The sequence below is a fragment of the Augochlora pura genome, chromosome 7, assembly GCF_028453695.1.
Source record: "Augochlora pura isolate Apur16 chromosome 7, APUR_v2.2.1, whole genome shotgun sequence".
In the NCBI taxonomy this organism is placed as follows: domain Eukaryota; kingdom Metazoa; phylum Arthropoda; class Insecta; order Hymenoptera; family Halictidae; genus Augochlora; species Augochlora pura.
Window position 1 is genome coordinate 27675067 of NC_135778.1, and position 20669 is coordinate 27695735.

Sequence of the window (20669 nt, forward strand, 5' to 3'; positions counted from 1 at the left end):
CTTTTAATGCTTCTTTTGTTTCGACCAACAGACGAAAATTCAATTTTGTCTCTTATATTATGATTTATTACCGGGTTAGCTGGGTCTGTTGAATATTGTGTTAGTAATTTTTATTTGAATCTATGTATATTTTATATATGAATTGTGATATATGATATCATAATTGATAAGTATTAGTATACTATATAATGTATGTATATATTAATAATTAATATTTATTATATTACATTGATATTAATAGTATATTGACATTATAATAATATTATAATTCTAATATTATTAGTACCATGAGGAATAAATACAATATACGTAGATACAAATGTAAAATTATTAACGTAATATACAAAACACTAAATCAAACTAATTAAAAATGAATTTAACACAATATTATATCAATACACTATTAATAAAAATATAATATAATACAATATTAATTATTAATATATACATATATTATATTGTGTATTAAGGCCTATCAATTTGTAGGCAACTGGAATTTCGGACAGCCAAATAGGCCGACGGAGACGACACGCGGCTTTGTCCGTCCCCAGAACCGGAACGCCGGGCAGCCGGCGGCGTCGTATCGTTACGGACACCGAGCGCAATTGGATTGATCATTAAAGAATACCGTCACGTCCGAACGCTCCGGGGAATCCGGCGAATTCTTGCCAGGAAGCTGAACCGGATCGCCGGCTACTTCAGTGTCTGCACTCGGTGCCGAGCTATTGACCAACACGGTGCTCCTCCGGGGGGCGAATGGGGCCGGCGACGGGGGAGGGGGGTCAGCACGAACCATGATTGCGTTTGCTTAGGGATCAATCGAAATGGCCTGCTTGGAAAGAGCAAACGGAGTAGCGTATCGGGTTTCGTAGAATCTGTGTCAAGTTGACATATGACTCTATTCGCGTTGGTAAACATTCGTCCTCGTTTCTCTTTTTTCGAGGGAGCTGATGCTTTGTCTGCCGGCCGCGTGGGTTCGATTCTCAGGACCTTAGTCGACGGTTTTAGACGTCATTGGGATTTAGAAGACGTCACTGGAGTCTGTCTGGCGTCATTGGACTCTATACGGCGTCATTGGACTCCATCTGAAGGCATTGGACATCAATGGGTGACATTGAACTGCATTCGGCTTCACTGACATGCATTCGTTCTCACGCGACCATAGTGTACTTTATTGATTCTTATTCAACTTCAATAACCCCTATTCGATCTTGGCGGCCTTCTAAAGATGTTATTGATCTCTTTGGATGAAGGTAGACTACGTTCGATTGGATTTTATTGTACTTGACCTCGATGAACATCAGTCGAGCTAAGTGAACTTCATTGGATCATAATGAATATCATTTGTCATTATCGAACTTCGTTGGACTTGATTGGAGCTTGATAGACCTTTATGGACCTTATCGAACTCTATTGAACTTCTGACTGGACCATGTTGAAGTCTATTGGGCTTCATGAGAACTCAATGAACCTCAGTATAGCTCAATAAACTTTAGTAATTCTTAATGAACTTCAGTAACCAGAAATGAACTTCACCAAATATTAATGAACTTCACTAGAACTTAACGAAGTTCATTAGACCGTAGCAAACTTCATTCGACATTAATGAATTTTAATGGACCTCAATAAACTTCTGTAGAGCTTAGTAAATTACAGTAGACCTTAGTAACTTTCAGGTGACCTCAGTAAATTTCAGGAGACCCTAGTGAACTTCAATAGATCGCAGAAAACTCCGGCATAACGTCAATCGTCCTTATCGAACATCACTCGTCTCCTATTGTAATTCATTTCATCCTCGTGGATTTCGTCCGACGTTACTCGACCCCAACAGACTACATCGGTCTGCAATCGACTTTCCGCAGGACCTGAATATACCTGTATGAATATAAATCGACCCCAATGGACCATCGTAGACATGATCGAAACCGGTCGGGAGAATCTCGCGGCAGCGCCTCGTAAAACGGGAAAACGTCGAAGCGTAATATAATGATCGGAATTACGTGGAAGTCTCTGAGCTTTACAGTGGATTGACGGGGAGGCCTTTGGCATTCTGGTTTCGAAAAGGGCTGTCAGTACTTGCTGTGCGTCAAGCTCGGCATGGATTTAATGTATTTAGCGAGAAATTCGAGTTGCCGGTGGCAGAGAGCGAACGATGACAGCCGAAGGAAATAAAGGAGCTGGCTTTCAACGACATTAAAAGTTTATCCCTTCGCTGGTACCGGCTGCAGCCGGCTGCATCGTCGAGTTTTAATTACGAATATGCTTCAACCGGCGACTTTTTGCCGCCTTCCCGGAACGAGAAGCAAAGTCGCCGGACTGAACGGAAAAGAGGACGGAACGCGCCGGCTTTCCTCGATACTCGTAGGAGGCATGGGGGAAACAGAGGTTTCGCATTTGATTCGCCAGCGATCAGCATTTGCCGAAAAATAAAACTGAAAGACTGGAGATTGTGCATGAGAGCGGTTGTATCCATTACGCGGCACTCGAACATGCCCGGTTAATGGAAACGTTTGCCAGCTAAAAGCTGAACGCAAAATACGATAACGCCCGGCGACGCAGAAACGCCGTATCAAAAACCCACTACAAGCGGGAAGATCAACAAATGGAATAACATGTTTAATTGACAGGGGCAGCACGGCGATGCGAACGTCCGAATGCCAGCCCCGGCTCTCTTCGGTTCAAAATAAATGAGTATTAATAAAAAATGCCCCCGTATTCCTGCGTCGACCGTGTGCAGCGTGTTGATACGAAATTTTCAGACATCCCCTAATGCGATTTTAATCCTGTCGTCGGCCGTAATTGACCCTGTTCCGTAACACCGTCACGTTTCAATTGAAAACGTATGCCATTTCCAGTTGAAAATGTTCGTTGGACTTAATACAAAACTTATTGTTCTCTGTTCGACCTCACTGGATTTTACTGGACTTAATGAATGTTGATGGACGTCGATAGAGCTTAACTGAGTTCACTGGATTTTAATAGAACTTAATAGACCTCGATGGAACTCAATGGACCTCACTGGACTTCAATAGAATTTAAGACCTCAACGAAGAAGCTTAAGGAACTTCAATAGCTCTTTAGGGGAGCTTAATGGACCGCTATTAAACTCTTTGGACATCAACAGAACTTATTGAACCTCAAATGATCTCACAGGACTTTAATCAAAATCACTAGATACTTCACTGGACTGCAGGAGAATTTAATTAACTTTAACGGACCTCGCTGGACTTAATGGACTTCGCTGGACTTCAAGAGAATTTAATAGACTTCAGCGGACTTCAAGAGAACTTGATGAATCTCTCTTAACACCAACAGATTTTAATGGACTTCAATGGACATTAATATAACACAATGGACATTTCTGGACTTTAAAGAAACTTAACGCACTTCAATGGACCCCTCTGGACATCACTATCACTTAATAAACTTCAATGAACCTATTTAGAAACACTATCAGTCTTCATTAAAATTAATATCTCCACAATGAACATCACCGTGTTTCATTGACTTCCACTATATTTCAGTGTACTCCCATGATCCTCGACACCCTGAATCAACTTAAACAGACCTCAGTGGATCTCAGTGAACCTTAACCACCGTCAATAGACCTCAATGAATTTCATTAGACCTTAATTAACGTCGCAACAGCCAATCGGTTAATCAGTCGACGGTAAGAAAATTCGCTAAATAACAGTGATTTGCCCCGAACACTTCCTCTGATATAATCCGCCATGTTAATAACATTTTTTTCAAACATCGGGCAATGGGATTTTAATCCAGTTTTCCACCGTAATTGACCCGATTCCAGAATATCGTCGCGCTAGCCCGTACACACAGAGCGTATCTGCAGGTGGAAAATATTTCCCTGTGCGCGATCGAAGGTCTCGCAGCCCCGAGGGCTGAACTCACGGAATTTCTTCGCTCGCCTGAATAATCCGCGAACCGGTGCTCGGTGAAGACCGCCCGAGGACAACACACGCCGGGCTCTCTGATCCTGCTGCGGGGAAATTTCAAAGGAGGGGTCGTCCCCGTCGGCATGACGGGAATCATTAAGTAGGGCGAATACGCGACGGAGACAGACGCGGCGACCGAGTGGCCCGCTCCGGGACACGTAATGTTGCTTTAAGCTGGCGGACGCGTCGCCAGAATTAAGGCGCCCTTCGCAAACTAATAATTATTTTACCCTGTTTCACGCCGCTTACCGTTCCATCTGCTGATGATGCACCGACCAACGTACCGTGAAACTTTCGACGCGGAATACGTGTTCGGCTTTACGGTGCTCTCGCTCCCTCGGGGCGAACGCTACCTTTCATTTTTAACGGAATAAAATAGTTTTACACTATGTTATTTTCTTAATGTAATTTTTGGAATTTAAATGTAATTTTTGGAATATTTACGGGAAAATCTAGGCTGAGCAAGTATCAGGGATAATTAAAATTAAAATTTTATCAGATCTCTTTTGACTTCTTTGGTGGAAATGACGTTGAATTTAAATTTTAGAACCTGACCCTTGACCTCTCTCGTGAAAATATTGTTAAAAATTTGCGTGAAATACTGTTAATATTTTACGTAAAATGCTGTTAAAAATTTACGTAAAATACAGATAATATACTGTTAAAAATTTACGTAAAATACTGATAATATACTGTTAAAAATTTACGTAAAATACTGATAATATACTGTTGATTTACGTAAAATATTGTTAATATATTCTAAATTTACGTAAAATACTGTACAAATGTATCAAGTGCATACGCCGATATAGACGATCGTAACTTTGAGAAATCGAACGAACGAAGTGCATTTGAGGGACACTTTTCGTTTGTACAAAGCAGAATTATTTACAGTATCGTAAAGGAAAGTTCAGGAAAAACTGCGAAGTTGCCGAGCAACCGAGAGAGTTCTGGTTGCTCGCGTAGGAGTTGATGCAAAATTCAGACCAGCTTCCCTCGGTAAAGGAAAAAGTTAATCTGTGATTAATTCTTCCATGGACTATGGCACGATATTTAAGCCATCGGCAGCGTAATCCGATTAATGGTGTTGGCTGATCGATAAATCAATTAGGCAACCGATACGTAATTAAGGGCGCAAGTGGGTCGGAAAAGGCGACGGTTTTCGTGGGAAATTTTGCGCTCGTAGCTGTCAAGAAGATACGACGCTGTGATTGTGTCTGATAAGATACTAGCTAAATTCCTTTCATTCTTTAATCACATTTTTATTTATAAATATTCACGAAATGTGATTTTTATAATATATTCTGTATCGAATAGACCATATAATATACTGATTATGTAAGTTATACCATGGACAAATGTTTGATGCAACTATCTTTACTATACTACAAAAACTATAGAAACTATAAGGCTATCTTTGACAGAAGATATTTTATAAAATATAGATCTTTCGTCAACACCAACTTTCACTATTTTAAACATTTAGGACAGCTTTTACGGGCTAAATAGTATATAAGCGAAGACAGTCTCAAATATTCCATGTCAGAGTTTATTAATTCGAAAGATCAGAATTTGTTTAAGACAGGCATTTCTGTATTGAAATCTCGTTGGAAAAAGTGTAGCAAAGCAAACGGGGTATATTTTGATTAAATCAACAGCTTTTGATAAAAGATATACGGTTTTATATATTTACCTATACATCCAACATTTCATATGCACCAACCTAATATTATCGGGTTTTGAGTTCGACACAATTTGGATATTGCAACCCTTTCAAAGTGAAGCCATGTTTGTGAGATTGAAAATAGCCAAGCTTTTTGTGATATTAAAAATAGCCAAGTTTAACGAAATTTAGGGACTTCGTCAAATTTTGTACGGAGATGTCGTTTACGGTAAACTAAAGTACTATTCTTCCGCTTTTATTTGAAAATAGTGCGACTTGTCTGCGATTTTTTCTCACAAAGTTATAGTACTTTAAAACGACCCTTGTCAAACTGGTAATTTCCAGTGTGGTAACTATGGCATCGTATTGAAATTGTTACAGCGTTACACCTAAGGCAAACTTAAAATTAAAAGATACTGTCTTAAAGTAGAGATTTCAAGCTTTAATTTAAAAGAAGAATTATCGTCTTATCATAATTTTTTACAACGTTACGTTTAGTCGAATTTAGCCAATTTCTATCAACTTACGCTATACTGTTCTCAAAGCAGAAAGTCTCGGTGTGAAAAAAGAGATCGTAAATAAATGATTTCAATAGGCAAATATTTTCCACCGTTTCCGGGTGATTGCACGCGCCCTCGTGGCACACTGTTGATTCCTGCAATGGGTGGCAGCACCGTAGACGACGCCGGCGGGTTCTCGAAATTGTAATTCATTCAGCGGCGTCCAAATTACGAACTCCTATGAAATTTCGTGGTCGTTCGTCAGCGTCAGTCGCTGACCGAAGTGTCCAAAATTCTGGGCAACGTACCGAAGCTCCGTGGTCTAATGCTAACCTATAAATCCCCAGGGGAGGGTTTAGAAACTGGGCCGAGCCATAATTTTTCTCCCAGCCGGTGCCGAGCGGTATTACTTATAAAAAGCGATACTTAAAGTCGTATTGCAACGGAGGAATTGGTCCATCTCTTCCTTTACACGCCAGTTAAATCCCACCGTAATAAATCGTTCGGACTATGCCGCCCCTGCGGAACAGATAAATTCACCTAAACGGAGTTAATTGCGAGCTACGTCCGCGAGACGAATCAATTAAGCCGAACATCGTAAAGCGAGCGAACAAGACGTACGAAAATCACGACTCATCGACACTTTTCATCGATATAATTGTTTAACATGTCTGGTGTTAGTAAGCCTATTTTGTTTAAAAAACGAGATATCGAATTTGTGATCGATTCGGTGTATACTTTTTATTTATAACTGGTTAATATTTAATATATATTGAATTTCCAATGCTTTGGTCGATTTAACAGAACCAAAGTTTTTGAACAAAACTTTTTATTTACAACAAAATTTAATTTAATATTAAATTTAATATCTTAAAAAATGATAATTAAAATCGACCAATGAATAAATAAAAGAAGTAAATTGACGACTGATGATAAAAATGATTTACATTTACATTCCATAAGTATATATTATTTTAGTTAAACTCGCCAGAAAAGAATTTACATAAACAAATTATACATCGATAAATCACTAGAAGCATTGCCAGACTCGACACAATTAATTTATATTTTCGAATCGATTAATACGCAAGCCTTTAATTTTCCTGAAACAATAGAAAATGTACTTGCACCCTCTTCGAACTACTCGGTCCACATACACGCCTGTCTGACCAAGCACGCGCGCATTCTACTTAATCGATTGAGGCGTCTTCGATGCCGCACGATCTTCAAGAGTCACGACAGATTGCGCTCAAGATGGCCACAGCTATAGAAACAACTACATAACCCGGCGGACTGACGCAATTACCGATTCCTCATGTCTGGCCTTTGCTGTCTGAATCTACTGACCTACATGTACACCGATGTAACGTTTCACATTTAAAGGTAAGACTCTACGGCATGGAATTTTTCGAACTACTGAACAGGAACGTCTCGTGTTACAACAAAATCGCCCACTGGAAGCCGACTCCCTTTCTCGTTTATTTTTTTAAACATTTCTCCCTGCGAGGCGAACCGGCCAAGAGACGCCGACGTTGCTCGATAAAATTCAGCCGAGAGTCTTCTTGATACCGTCATCGAGTAAGAGAATAATTATATCGATCACTTGTTACATTTACAAATTATTAAATTATTTCATCATATTTTTCAACTCAGTACACTCTCGACATTGTTAATGATTTAATAATTGCTTTAGATTTTAGATGATGTTACTGATATTCTAATTTGTAATTGAATTCGATTTTAAATGACTTTGTTAGATTTTTTTTTAAATGCGATTTAAAAACGATGTTATGAATATTTTAATTGCATTAGATTTTAAACAACGTTATAAATATTTTCATTGCATCAGATTTTATACGACGTTATTAATCTTTTTCTTAATGGATTAGATTATAGACGGTGTTACTTATATTTTAATTTTTAATCGCGATCGATTTTAGACATTGTCAGTAATTTTTAAATGGATTAGATTATCGACGATGTTATTAATAGTTTATTAACTGCTTAGCTCTTGGACGACGCTATTAATAACTTAATTTTTAATTGTGTTCGATTTTAGACGACTTAGTCAGTAGTTTTTAAATGGATTAGACGACTTTATTAATAATTTATTAACTGTATCAGCTCTTAGACGATGCTATTAATAACTTAACTTTTAATCGTGTTCGATTTTAGACGACTTTGTTAGTAATTTTTAAATGAATTAGCCTATAGAAGATGCTATTAATAATTTATTAACTGCATCAGCTCTCAAACGACCTTATTAATCATGTTTCAAATGAGCTACACTTTATACCACGTTATCAATACTTTAATAGCATTATTGCGATTCTAAACGATGTTAATAATTTTCTCAAATAAATTACATCTCTGACGATCTCACTGCATTAAATTTCCCACGTTATTAACAATTATTTAATGCATTCTATTTCAGACGATACTATAGTCTCATCTGCATTAGATTTCAGACGTCGTTATCGATCGCTTCTTAAATAAATTACACGTCAAACAGTACCATCAACATCTCTCGAACCACCAAAAAAAATATTTAAAACAATCCTTCATCGTTTATCATCAACTTTTTAAACGCCGCAATTCATTTACCGAACGAAAACATTTAGGAACACGCGAACCGCGTTGTCGCCGGCTTGCATATTTCATCGGGCTATCAGCATTTCATCTCAACTGTATCGGTTTCCTCTCGAGCCTTGGTTACCATAATATCAACAACGGCGAGTCCGACCCATTCGATAACAACGAGCGCAGATACGAAGCGAACCGCAGACGTCCGCCCCTTCCGGTTGTTGCCGATCAAGAATTTAAAAGCCGGCGCGAATGAGCACCGCAAATATTGAACGCGTCGCGCACCCGGTGTTTGGCTTGCTGGTTTCGGTGTTTCTCGTCGTCGCTTTCGCAAATATTGGCCGAGCGAAATTCGTAACGAGTACGGAGGAGGCCCGATCCTACCCCCGCGAGCGAGCGAGCGAGCGAGCGCGCGCGCTGCCCGTTGTTTTTCCGCGTTTCTGTCGTATAAACAAAACAGGCGAAGCCTCGGTCGTCAAAGAGTCCATTAAAATTGCGGCGCGTGCACGCGGCCGCACGTTCCGCGCGCGACTCGCTTCTCGCTCGCCTGTACCTCATGGAACACGCGGCGAGTAATTTTAAAACGCGTCCAGGCGCGGCAGGACGCGCTCGAGGATTTTTATAGCAACAAATATTTATAAACGGTGTATAAATAATCGTCGCCGATCGAGCCGTACCGATCAGAGGCTTTGTCGATTCATCGGAGATGTTCGTTCGATTAGATGCACGACTTATTACAGGGTGGACACGATGTTTAAATAATTTTTTATTGTTGCTGAATAATTGTTTAAGGTGCGCGGAATTTATTATTGTAATTCGGCGATTTGTTTGGATGATGTGTTTTCAAATGTATTTTCTTGTTTTGGGGTTGATGTTTGAGGTTCTTTGTGGCGTGGCTGACCATATATTGGATTTTTCTACTTGATTTTGTTTATAAAGGAAACTAGGATTTTATTAGGTGTTTAATAAAATTCTAAATTATTATATTTATAGTATTACATATTTGCGTTCGTATATTTACTATAATAATTTATTATTACAATATCTTTATTATATATAGTAAATTAAATATAAATTATTATTATATAATAAAATCCTAGCTTTTAAATCATGTATGTATTATTAAAATACATAAACATATATTAAGTGAAAACATATATTAATGTTCTACGATAGAGAAAAAGACTCAACGAGTAGAATAAGACAGTATAGAATCAGCCATATGAAAATACAAAGCCAAAAATATCAATTCATTCATTAATTATAAAATACATTGTCCAAGAATTACATAAAATTAAAAACTCTCGTACATCCCAAACTTTTCCTTACATATTATTTTTTATAATACAGAGTACATATATAATCATATATAATGTAAAATATAATAATAAAATATACTAAAATATGAAATAAAGCTTTATATAATTGTTCAAAATATTAGGCTTCGCAGAGTGGCGTACGAAATACAAAGCTCGGTGCAATCGCGCGAGATATGAAACCCGGACGGAACAACGAAGTTCAAGGAAACGACAATATTGCAACGGTATAAAAAAGAATACAATCCGGCCGATTCGAAGTAGGTCAATCGACGTTTTATCGGCGCTCGCAAGCTGCACGTGAGACGATATGGTGGATCGTAACCGTGGCTATTGATCAAATCTCCGCGGGCGCGGATCCAGGAAGCGCGCGACGAGCTTTCCAAAAGCTGCCGAAGGTGGCAGCGCCGTCCAATTCAAAAATTTACCAACCGCTCTCCCTTTACCGACGTTTCAGCAACATTGGCCAACAATCTCGACTGACCCTGCGAGATTTCCGCGCGCGGATTCGTCCGCGTTACCCTCCGGTATTTATTTAACGGTTTGTCGATCTTCGTGCAGTATTAAAATTACTTGACTTAATTTTAATAAATAGAAATCACGGAAAAATGTATTTATAGGAACTGAAGAGAGGGTTGGAAGGTTTAAATATTTTTTTTATTTGTTCACGGGATGTGGAATATATTTTTTGGTAATTGTTAAATTGAGGTTCGTTGTGCAAAATTAAAATCGTCTAACTCAATTATATAAAACGTTCTTAATCATTTTAGCGAATTGAAGAGAGGGTTGCAACATTCAAACATTTTTCTAATATATCTACCCTTTGCTATCTTGCAAAGAAAATATTATTAAAACTAGAAATACATTTTTTACTAATTATTAAACTGCGATTCTTCACGCGAGATAAAAGCAGTCCACCTCGCTTGCAAGAAACAGGAACAAAGTAAATATACATTCACAATGTTACACATTTTAACAAACCATAAAGGACGCGGCAATATTGCGAAACATTTCCTACGTATTCAAACTGTATTATTTTGCAATAAAAATATTGTTAAAACAGTAAATATAATTAAAACAGTAAATACTATTAAAACAGTAAATACACCTTAATTTAATTCCCGTATCCGATCCCGATAAAACGCTATTACAAAACACAAAATTATTAAAAACCACATAAAATCCACGAATCCCTGGTAACTTAAAAAAAAACAGACCAGACCCCAGAGAATTCACTAAGAGACCCTAGAACCGCGAGAGCGTTTTATCGTGCCGAGAACGAGGTCATTACCACCGAGGGTGAACAGTCGTAACAAAGACGTTTCGCGGTCGCAGATTAATCTGCGAAATTTATGCGACCGTTCCATCATTGTTCGCGGGAACGCAGCCTCTTCGGTCGCGCGCTACCCCTTTTCTGATAAGGGCGGGACACGAGTGATTTATACTCACCGCACTTCATGGCCGACCACCACCGTCCAACCCCTGCGTCTTCTCTTATCTTTCCTGCGCAATGTTTCCGCGACGCTGAGCCTCTCCATGTCGCGACACGTGTCCCCAACAAATCTTCCAGACCGTGATTAAACTGGCCGTGAACGGCGAACTTTACCCTCGGCCACCACGTGGCCGGCGAGCTTCATGATTCATCGGACAGGCTTAGGGCACGCTTGTCCCTAATTAACGTACACCATTTATTCTCGAGACCGAGAAAAATGATTCTCGCCACGGACGCCAAATTTTCGCTGTTTAATCAGCGTACAGGGAACTGTCGATGTTAAAATCCCGTTAGCCGATTAGGGCAATTCTCGGATCCACCGGAACCCTTTTAGGATTATTTTCAGCGAATATCTTTCGATACTTAATTCGCTATAAAAGTTTTTAAAGGTTGGTAATTTTAGCTGTTTTTAAAATATTTTTGGTCAGTATTATTGCAACGTTAATTAATAACAGAATTTTTAAAGTATACTAAATTGTGAGATAAACCTTCTGGAAATATATGTGGTCAATATTTTTGCATGATTAATTAACCGTGGAAGTTTTTAAACGATGGCAATTTCAACGATTTTTAAAGCATATCGAGTCAATATTCTAGTTAACCATAGAATTTTTTAAAGTATACTAAACTGTAGGACAAACCTTCCGGAAATATTTTAGCAAGCTTTATTAACAAACACTAAATTGGATTATTATGAGAAGAGTCGATATTAAGCAAAAAGTAAGAACAATAGAATTTTTCAAATCACGCCGAATTGGTTTCCAGACTCACGGACGACACACGAGCGTTTCGCGCACCATGGCGGACACTTCACGCACCATAGCGGACACTTTACGCGGCACAGCGGACACCATGCGTCACCGGTGTAAAATTCTAGTCTACCGTCGGTGTATATGGAAATGCTCCATTCACTTCGCACTCGGCGATATTCGGTGGGATCGCGTTCGGTTCCGCTTGTGCCGGAAATAGGGCGCGGCAACAAGCCGCGGTTGACTTCCGACGGGCCGTGGTCGCGTTATCAGAGCGGCATCGGGCGATGGGTAGCAGCGAAACACGCGTCAGATAAGCTTCTGAACTTCGCGACGCGCCGCGCGGCACTGAATGCCGCATTGTATTTATAGTTGCGAGTCGAATTATTTTGAACGGGCGCGTCGCTTTTCCCACGTACACGCCGTTTGTTCCGTGCCGCCCATTTGTTCGAGGGCCCCGTGACTTTCTTGGAAAATCGGCTTTCCACGTTCTTCCACGGATCCCGGCTCGGGGACCACGTGACGCTCGCATAACGGACCGACGTGACTACGGTATACTGATTCTGTGAAATATCGCCTAATTTTGTCAACGTCTATTTTGCAGAAAGCTTATTTTCTATAAAGTCTATTTTATACAAAGTTTGCTTTTTACGAATACGATTTTGCGTAGAGTCTATTTTGTACGGTTTATTTTATATACAGTCTATTTTGTATATAGTCCATTTTGTACAATGTCTATTTTGTATATAAAGTATGTTTTATACAAAGTCTATTTTCTACAAAGTTTATTTCGTATACAGTATATTTTTATATAAAGTCTATTCTATAGAAAGTCTATTTTTATATAGAGTCTATTATATATAAAGTATATTTCAAAAAAAGTTTATTTTAGACAAAGTTTAATCTATGTACAGTCTATTTCGTAGAAAGTATATTTTAGTTTATTCTATATACAGTCTATTTTGTAGAAATTCTATTTTGTGTTTTTTATATAAAATATATGTTATACAAAATCTACCTCATATAAAGTTCACCTTGCACAAAATTCTACTTTGTACAAAGTAGACAACTACAAAATCTACTTCTGTACGGAGCCTATTCTTTACAAACTCCATTCTGCATTCCACAGAACGTAATGTAAATTATTAATAATATTGTTAATTATTAATGATAATCATGTATTAATGTAATGCAACATATGCACTGTTAACCACTTATTCCGAGACTTTATTTTCTGTAGAATTTTCGATGACTTGTCTACGACTGAACAGACAGAAATAACTAGGAATTTGTTTACATCTGTCCTTGGATATAGAAAGAGTACAGAAATTCAGAAAACGATACAAAGACGTTAGGAGCGCAATATAGGAATAGACCACGCCCAGAGTCCTATCCCCGCCCCATTTAAGGCGTGCAGAAGGGGCGAGCGCTACCCTGAGTGGCGAGGGAGACGAGGCGTGGTACGATGGGCGGTGCTTTGTCGCCCTATCACCATAGAGGGAGGAGTTTCTCTACTAAACTGTAGCAAGCAATTTTTTCCGACTTTTGCAGTACAATTTTTGTATTTCTCTATTGTTCTGATATATTTATTTGCACAATAATCCTGGTTAAAAAAGAGACCACGTCTACTGTGCGATCTTCATCTGCTTTTAGAGTTCTGTCTATCTGGTATGAACATAGACTTTTTTATTCATGCAAGCAATTTTGTTAGACCTTCTCGTATCGCAATTTTTCTATGTTTTAATTTTTCTCTTTTCCCATTGATTTTAATTTCTCTTTCTAACATCTCTATTTCCCCCGTTCTTCAAATTTGTCTCGTCCCAACGCGTCCTAATCATTCTACGCATCCATCGTTCGCAATTTTCCCGCTTCGTCGTCGTTCCCAATTTGTCTCTCCTCTGGAGAAAGAAAAAAAGAAAGATTGAGCGCCACTGTCGGCGTCGAGGGAATTTTTTATGTAGTCCGTTTGGCACGCCGCGGCGCGTCGACTCACATTTTACAGGTCGGCCCGACGTCACGGCAATGAATTTTTCTCCCACACGTGTCCGCGATCACTGTCGCGAGAAAAATGACCGCCACGCGGTTCGGATCGCCCGAAATCCCGGCCGCCTGAGGAATTCCGGAGAGACCGGGTAGTTGCCGTATTCTCGAATCTCTGCGAGCCATAGAGCGACGCGCGATCCAAGAAACAGAGCGGCGCGCGACGTGTTTCGCTTGGCAGCGGCGCGAGGGCTGTGTCGCTTGTCGCCGCTTCTCCACCGGTGTAATCGGGAATGCGTGTGATCTATCATCGCGGAGTCATTTGCGTCCCGTTTAATATTCCCCCCGGAACGATTAACGGTGTCTCGCGTTCCATGAACGCTGAGCGTCGCGGCGGATCGTCGACGGGATCCTCGAGGATCGGTTCCGTTCGTCGGTGACGACGCGTGTCGCTGACCAACCGCGGCTGGAATGTTTACAGAATTATGGCGAACGTTGATTAATATAACGGGTGGCCGGTGCCAACACTCGTGATTCAACGGTTCTGCGTACATCGCGGCTGTGCGCACGCGAACCGGGTCGAGGTCCACCAACCCTGGCAGGGAGTGTTTAGGTTCCGAGAAAAAAATGTGTCATGGTTGTCAAAACTCGGTCCTCTTGTCGAGGAAATTTTTCACAATGGCTTAGGGTTTTGTACAAAGTCTTTTATTATATTAGGGTGTCTTTAGTACGTTCATTTTGGGATTTAAGTCTAGGTTAGTTCCCTGATTTAAGTCAACGATAGTTCTCGATTTTAGGTCTGGTTCAAATCTGATCTATGTCATGTTCAAGTCTAGTTTAGTTCCGAAATTTAAGTGTAACTGAGTTTTCAGATTTAAGTTAGGGTTAGTTCGATTTAGGTCTGGTTTAAATATAGTTTATGTTTTCTTTAAGTCTAGGTTGGTTTTAGATCTAAGACAGGGTTAGTTTTCGATTTTAGGTCTGGTTTAAATCTGGTTTATATCTTCCTCAACTCTAGATTGGTTCTCAGATTTATGTCTAGGTTAGTTCTCAGATTTAAGCCATGATTATGTCAGAGTTACTTCTTGATTTAAGTCTGGTTTAAATCTGATTTATATCTTATTTAAGTTGCGTTCAGTTCCTCGAATTATGTTAGAGTAGTATTCGATTTTATATCTGGTTCAAATCTGGCTTATGTTTTGTTTAAGTCAGAGTTAGTTCTGAATCTCATGCCTAATTCTAATCTGGTTTATGTCTTCTTCAAGTCTAAATTAATTCTTAGAAATAAACCAGGATTAGTTCTGGACTTCATGCCTGGTTCATATCTTCTTTAAATCTAGTTTAGTTCGCAGTTCTAAATCAGATTTAATACCCGATTTTAAATCATATTCAAATCTGATTTCTGTCTCATTTAAGTCTAGATATTTTAAGACTGACTGAGGTCTGGATTAAATTGAATCCAGGTAAACTCAAGTCCCAGTTACATTTTCTGTGGGTCTAAGTTAACTCTGAGATTCACATCTAGGTTACTTCTCCGATTTAACTCAGAATTAATCCTGAATCTTAAATATAGTTTAAATATACTTTATGTCTCATTTAAGTCCAATTTAACCCCTCGAACTACCGTTCCTTTCATGCTGTGACGATTAACACTTACTCGTACTTAATAATTTTCCTTAATAATTTTACCAAACAATTTTTGTTTCCTGTATTGTCTCTATTTACCTTCGTTTCTACACTTTGGTAACGGAAGCATTTATTTTTACTTCGATGTAGAAGAAATTAATAATATTCATATTTAGTAGAGCTTGAATTAAATCTTCACCACGAGTCAGACTCGTTGTTATAGTACAAGGGGTTAATTTAACTCTGACCTAGGTCTACGTTAAGTGAAGTTTGAGTTGGTTTTTGTTGACGTTAGATAGTGGTTTAAATTAAATTTCTAGGTGAGCTTAAGTCTCGGATATATTTGCTTTGGTTTATAATAGGTCTGGGTCTTGCCAAGTCTACTGTAGGTCAGGACTAAGTTACCTTAACCCTCTTAGTGCTGGAAGGCCGATATATCGGCCCGCGCTGAACTGGCGGAAAGTGCCTTATACTTATACCTTTATTATTTATGTAATTTCCAATGAATATTGAAAAATTGGCGTCACTGTTTCATTCACAATTTCGTCCTTAATACACAGCTTTTTGAATTATGTAAATATTGCTTTTCGTTTGGTTTTTATGAGCCTATTTCCAAACCCTAGTAACACCGTGCAATTTGGCTTTTTCGCTCGGCCCTAAGAGGGTTAAGTCTGAATTCTATTCAATCCACTTTACCACCAATTCTACGGAGCACTAAAACCATTTTACATTAATTTACAAAAATAACAGTTCTACATTCACGCTAATGTTAAACACTCGTTATTGCAATAATTACAAGTAACATACACATTAAATAAATAACTCATCGATGTGTCCTCGCAATCCGAATACTCGTAGCCGAAAAAATAAACCAATCTTCTCATCGTTCCCTGAAATCTAAAAACAGCTTGACCCCAAGCAAAGTTCATCGGCCATTGTCCTTATTTTTGCCAATGAACCGTCGGTCGCCAACTCTGCGAGAAATAGTGTTCATTGTTGAGGCTATGCAGTCCGACGTGTACGCGACCGATGCTCGAAGGTGCAAAGAACTGCTTTCACGAGCGGCGCGTAAAGCACGCCGGAGTGAGGACGTGGATCCCGCGAGCGACAGGGGGTTTATGTTTAGACCGCCTTGATCGCGACGAGTCGCCGCCGGAAGGTCGCCGATTATTTATCGTAAACAAGAAATTTTCACGTCGCGTATATAAATCGTGGGAGTCACACGGGGGCCAATTATAATGGCCGTATTTCGGGAACCGCTGGTCCCGTGGCACGCGGTGGCCAACTTCGACGTCCACGGTCCCGGCACCCCGGCACCCCGGCACCGTCCGATTTTTCTCACGCCCGTGCGCGATAGTTGGCACCGGCCACGGCTGACGCGTGATCCGAGACACGACGTGAATCATAAGCAGTTATAATTCGGGCGCAGGCTGTTCGCCAAATCCGGATATTCCGGTGTTACGCGTCGCGCACCTGGCCGCGTCGCCTGCGCAACTTGCCGGGGAAACCATAAATCATTCCGCGAAAATTCGGTGGCCCGCGCGATCATTACTATGTCCGCCGCACGTTTTGTCTCCTCTGACACCCAAGACGCGGCCCGCATACATTTTGGTCGAACCGTTTCCCAACCATCAGTCACAATTTCCGTGGAACCGAAGTTTTCGGGGGTAGATACTGTACCCAACTTTGGGAATTTATTCTGCCGAAACCGTGACACCTAAGGCAATGATTTCGAATGTGAAATATTCTGTAGACTCTCGTGGTTAAAACGGCATATCTTTTAATACTTACAAAAATCTTGAAATTAATTTAAAAATGGTTTACAAGTGATGCCTGTGGCAAGAGGATTCTTGGGAAATTTAATTATCATGGGTCTATCGAAATGTGAACTTTCAGAATTTTTTCTGCTGAAACCGTGATACTTAGAGCAATGATTTTTAATGTAAAATATTCAGCAGACTCTACCGAGTGAAATGATATATATTTTAATAATTCTACACAGCTTAAAACATATTTAAAAATTGTCTACGAGTGATACCTATGACACAAGGATTCTGGAGAAATTGAATATTCATGGGGCGGTCGGAACAGGAACTTTAAGAACTTTTTCACTTGAAACCATGGTTAATAGGACAAAGATTCTTAATGTGAAATATTCAGCAAACTCTCGCGAGTGAAATGATATATATTGTAATAATTTTACAAACCCTAAAACAAATTTAAAAATTGTCTACAAGTGATACCTGTGACAAGAGGATCCTCAATAAATTGAATCTTCACGAGTCAATGTGAACTTTAAACATTTCTCGTGCTCGAACCGTGCAAGATAGCTGAACGAACGTTACTATAGAACATTCTACGTACTGTTCCGCGCAACATGATGCATTTTGTAATAATTTGACACGCATACAAACACGCTTAAGAAATATTTCGGTCCGACACCTGCGATACAGAAATCCCGTCGGACATTTTGTAATTTATTTTGGAAACCGGAGGTCCGAAATCAGATCGAACTGCGTCGTAAGATAGAGCAGACATTCCTCCAGAAGATATCATCGCAATAAGCAACACCGGGTATTTTGTTCTCGCCTGAGAAAATAAAATAGTGAGCCGGCGAGCTACGTGGCGCTGCCAGCGGCTCTCAACGCGGACGATTTTTCATCCCCGCCGTTTAATGCCGGCGAAATTAATTTTCGTCGATTCAAATTATCGACATAAATAACGGAGATTCATAGTCGGCCGCTTGAAGCTCCGGGTACTTAACGGAACAGAGAACGAGGCGATCAATCTGGACTGACAGACCTTTTTCTCCGCGGTCCGTGTTTATTTTCTTGCCGCCACCGAACGGACAGTTACCGGTGCTTAATGGCTCGTTTAATTAATCGTAGGTCCATGGCCGAGTTCGCGCTAGCCTTCCACGACGTAACCCTTCCTCCTTTTTTTCCCGCCCGCTTATTCTTCACTGCCAGCGGGAGTAATCCCTACTTCTTAAAAGCTGAATTATAGCCGCCGCTCGCGCCGGGCGAACTTTCTCGTTCAGCCGAATTTAAGAACGGTGTAACGGCGAAGTTTCTTCGATTCTTTCTCCACGTCTCCCCTGCAAACTCACGAAGCCATTCTCTGTACGCGGGAACTTTCGCGATCACACTATGTCTTCTTCTCGGCTCGGGAAAGAGGCGAATTTTTTATTTGCGCTCCTTCTCGGAGACTTTTCCCCTTGGACGCGCAACCTCGAACATTTTTCCTCGGTCGATGTACGCGAATTTTTGGGGAACGGTATTCCTTCTCTGTTTAAACAAAGGTTGAAGAATACGTATGAATTTTTTTAGAACGACACTTTTATTGGTTGCGTTTTGAATAATTTCAAAAGCTCGCAGTGTCGTTCCATTGTTTCACTTGTAAGTCAAATATCGAAACATTTTTTTTGTTATTTAATATCACAGGTTTTGGTAAATAATAATTTTTTCCTGTCTAAATAGGGCTCGAAAAATACGTATGAATTTTATTGCAACAATTTTTCCATTTGTTCAATTAAAAAAAAATCTAACCAAATTAAAATTAAAAATTCACAGCACTCTTCCAAAACTCCATACAGAAAACACGTGTCGAAATGATTTTTTCAACCACCCAACATTACATACATTACTAAAAAGTATTTTTTGTTCTGTTTAAATAAAATTCAAAGAACACACCTAAATTTTTTCATAACAATTCCCTTACTAATTACATCTCCAAAAATTCTTGAATTCCATATTTACTCAGACTTACAAAAACGTGAACCCCTTTTTCTAAATCTAAAAATTAATTTGCCAAACGTCCCTAGTTATCGAATACACGAATAAATAATCACCCAGGCTGTTGTTTAGAAAACGGAATACAAGCAGATGGACGTCGTAGCCGCGAGATGCGGTATGTGGGCCACAGCCTTGTCACGAAATCCGCAGCTCGTTATTTTGTAATTTTGCGATGGAATTGCGCGTTCGTTGCGTTCGTATATTCATCGAGCATTGACCTGCTTTCGGGATTACAAGGGAATGGAATTTTTACCCTCGAACAAGCGGTCGTCGTTTCCTCGGGACGTACCAAGACAACGGCCGCCGGACGTATTGATTTACCGCGTCCCGTTAAAATCCCCGTCGCCGTTTATCGGCGCCGGCCGTTCCCGCCGTTTAACGTCCCTCCCCATAATTAAAAATAAATTGAAATTTACAGCCGCGGTTATGGGATCAGAAGCCGTTAACTCAGTTTCGAAATTGGCCGCGTCAATCCGCCGCTTAATGAAACCGTTTAATTTATGGCCGGACGTTCCGCAGCTGCTTGAACGCCGCGGCCGCCTTGACGCGGTGATCTGCTTAGTCGCCGGAAAGAAATTCGGAAATTCGACTATGAAAGAGGCGCTCGACGACGAGCGAGGTATGGTAAGAGAATCGGCTCGCGGCAAGGCAGCACTGTTATCAACTGGTGGGAGCCGGCGGCCTGCGATATCGTGGCGCCATCGGTAGATCTGCAGCGAACTGTCCGACATGGCACGGGATTATACTACTGCTGCGGCGATAAACGCGCCCCGTCGGCCAGCCGACCACACGGTACGATGTTACTTTGTTAACCCTCTTAGTGCCGAGCGAAGAAGCCAAATTTCACGGTGTTACCTAGGGTTTGGAAATAGGCTCATAAAAACCAGACGAAAAGCAATAATTACATAATTCAAAAAGCAGTGTATTAACGCCTTGCCATACCATTTTCTTCATGGTTACAAAAATGAGCAGTTTTGCTATTGTAATAATTTCTTAGAACGAAACGAAAAAAT

The 20669-nt window shown here is 40.0% G+C and overlaps 1 protein-coding gene across 5 annotated transcripts in view; it reads right to left on the bottom strand.

The window, feature by feature from the left end:
* Dnc (phosphodiesterase dunce) overlaps positions 1-20669 on the bottom strand; it is a 467245-nt gene that overhangs the window by 248913 nt on the left and 197663 nt on the right. Inside the window, exon 1 of one of the 5 annotated variants that reach the window (XM_078188081.1) lies at positions 11465-11951. The exons of the other annotated variants lie outside the window; for them this stretch is intronic. Coding sequence (XP_078044207.1) covers positions 11465-11553 — 89 coding nt within the window. The 5' untranslated portion in view covers positions 11554-11951. Of the gene's footprint in view, positions 1-11464; positions 11952-20669 lie in introns of those variants that run through there. 5 annotated transcript variants of the gene reach the window in all.